The sequence below is a fragment of the Marmota monax genome, unplaced genomic scaffold (genome assembly GCF_021218885.2).
Source record: "Marmota monax isolate L192 unplaced genomic scaffold, Marmota_monax_Labrador192_F-V1.1 WCK01_AAM20220418_F8-fsc00012, whole genome shotgun sequence".
NCBI classification, from domain to species: domain Eukaryota; kingdom Metazoa; phylum Chordata; class Mammalia; order Rodentia; family Sciuridae; genus Marmota; species Marmota monax.
In genome coordinates, this window is record NW_026695227.1 from 223,201 (window position 1) to 225,931 (window position 2,731).

Sequence of the window (2,731 nt, forward strand, 5' to 3'; positions counted from 1 at the left end):
GTAAAACATTATCTTAGACTTATAGGTGGCCCTTTCTTCAACTCACTTCACCTCTGACAGACCAACTCCAATTGCAAGATTGTACAAAAAAGAAACACAAAGACAACCATAGAGGAGCCCCAAAACCGAGGCTGACAGATGGAAACCTTTAAATTGATTAGTCAAGATCTATCCTTAGAGACTATAGTATTAATGCAGTACTGGCCATGTCTTAAAAGGGGCAGTAACAGATTCAAACAAAACAGACAACCAGAGGGAATTCCCAAACCATGGCCAACAGATGGGAACCTATAAAACAAATAGATCAGATAGGGGAAAATCCCAAATTCCTAATTCCCGCTTAACTGTAACTTCTACACCAGCCGTGCCACAGATGTCCCCATGAAGAAGGACCAGATGTTCCCACAAAGGAAAACCAGATGTGTAGAATCAAGGATCTTGGTGTGCACACTGGGGGAGTTTACAGAATGGCCAAATTTGTCACAACTCTCTTGAGCTCAGCTTCCTTTTTCTCAAAGTAGAGCAACCAATGGAGCAACTTATGTAGTTCAGGGAGAGAAGGCGGGAGTTCCCTGAAGCAAAACAGAGCTTCAGCAGCTGCTGGGATGGGTCCTCAATCCCTCCCTTTATTCACAGGAACAGCTACTCTGGTTTGGTGCAAGGCAAACTCACACGTTATCCCAATTTCTCGAAAGGTAGGCTCTCAACAAACTCACCAGCCACCTATCTTCAGTATGGAAGCGGGGGTTGCTTGGAGAGCCACATCTGCCAAAGAAAGCTGGAGTGGGAGCTGCTCTTGGGTCCCATCTGGGGTGCCAAATTTGTTGCCGAAAGCTCAGTTCTTGTTCACAATGCCAATTCATTAACAAAGACACAGTTTGGAGAGAAATGAAAAAGGTTTATTGCTTTGCTAGCAAAGGAGAAACACAGGGGACTTCTGTCCCAAAGGCTGTGATTCTGCCCATCTACAGGAAAGGGAGCTGTTATAGAGGTGATTCAGAGAAAATGAGATTAGGGAGGAGAGATCAGAAAGGAAAAGATCAGGGAAAAGATCAGGAAGGGGAAGTTTAGGGAAAAGAAGATTGGGAAAAAGAAAAAAATATGTAAGTTTCGAAGCCACAAAGAATACATAGTCAAAGCATCAGGTGAACCCCTGTTACACTAAACAAAAATGATTTCTTTAAAATTCTGTTTTCTCACTGTGTGTTAATTATCATTGAAAACAGTCTAGTCAGGGAAAAGTTCAGGCATGTTCAATACTTAAAAGGGCCCAGAAGAAGAAGAAAAGAAAAAAAAAAAAGAAAAAGTAGAAGTGATCCTCGAAGGCTCCTCATGAAGTTCACTTTCTCAGAAAAGACTCTGGAAAGCGTACGTGTAAAGCTAAGGGATTTGCTCTTTTCAGGTGACATTTAAGATGCCACAGAACCCTCAAGGCTGTCTGTTGCAGCTTGCTATTTCCCAGAATCAGAATGAATGGGTGGCCTGAAGGAAAGATATTTAATGCTAATGTAAAAAAAAAAATAATTAACTTGCTTTTCTGAGATGCAAGATAGAGCCAAGGTGACACTTGCATGGACAACAAGTGAATTATGAAGAGGAAGAGGAAAGACAACACCATTTTCATGGCCTTCTTGTGGGCCTTGGTGCTGGCATCCCCAGAGCCAATGGAGCCGAGTTCCAGATTTCTGGTGTGTCTCACCAAGGACAGAAATAAAAGGAGCAGTGAGGCCAGAGTCAGAACAAAGGGGATCAGATAGTTCAAGCCATGAAGAATTAGTTTTTTAACATCAGGAATTTTACTTTCATCTGAATATAAAGTTAGATTACTTTTATCTATCCCATAGACATATAGTAAGACACCAGGAAGGCTATCTAGGAATAGAAAATCAGAAGTCAGCATGAACAAAGAAAACACAAGAAGTCCAAGAACCACTCTGTTCATTCTCCACTTCAGCCAAAGGAAAAGCGGGTGGGAGAAGTGGGCTATCTTGAGGAAGTATAAAACGCTTAGGCTGGTGGCAAACCAGGTTGTAACGTAATTGGTCACACTCCAAAGTATAGTGACAGAGATTGATAATTTATGAAGGCCATTCGAATGTAGAAATAGTGCTATTATATATGAATCAAACAACACCACCAACAGATGACAAAATCTAGAGACAGCCAAACAGGTGATGATGCAGTCAGCTAAGGAGATCTTTTGGTTCTTGACCCATTCCAAACAATTTACCGCTCCAATGAATGCATTCCCCAGCATTCCAATGACCAGTTCTGCTATTGACAATATCAGATACAATGTACCAGATCCAGTGAAAATTTCCATAGGAAAAAATCCAAACTTCTAATACTTTATCTCATTGATCAATTTACAAATTTTTGAAGAACGGCATTCATTTCTGGTTCTTGTCTTTGTTGTTTTTATTGCAGTTTCAGTCTTGATCAGAACTGCTTGCTGTTGGATACAGTCTGACATATGCTTAAAAAATTCTTTTATTTAAAAAAAAAGAAAGAAAGGAAAATCCTTTTCTCTGCTTCTATTGTAATCCTGATCTTTATCCAGAAAGATCTGATAAGGAATGCAGTTGTGCATAGCTTCATGCAAACATTTCTGTTTCTTTGAAAGAATTGCTAAATCCCAAACCGAACAGTTTCTGTGTCCATGGCTTGAGCTTTCAATGTTTAAAAGGTTAAAATCAAGTGTTTTAACATGCAAATTTGGATTAGATTCCCT

At 40.1% G+C, this 2,731-nt stretch overlaps 1 protein-coding gene across 1 annotated transcript; it reads right to left on the reverse strand.

Annotated features, from left to right (window-relative positions):
- Nucleotides 1–1,339: 1,339 nt before the first annotated feature.
- Tas2r42 (taste 2 receptor member 42) lies at nt 1,340–2,427 on the reverse strand. The gene has a single exon (XM_046435844.2). It carries the CDS (start codon nt 2,321–2,323, stop codon nt 1,340–1,342), a length of 984 nt encoding a protein of 327 aa, XP_046291800.1. The 5' UTR covers nt 2,324–2,427.
- Between the last annotated feature and the right edge of the window lie 304 nt (nt 2,428–2,731).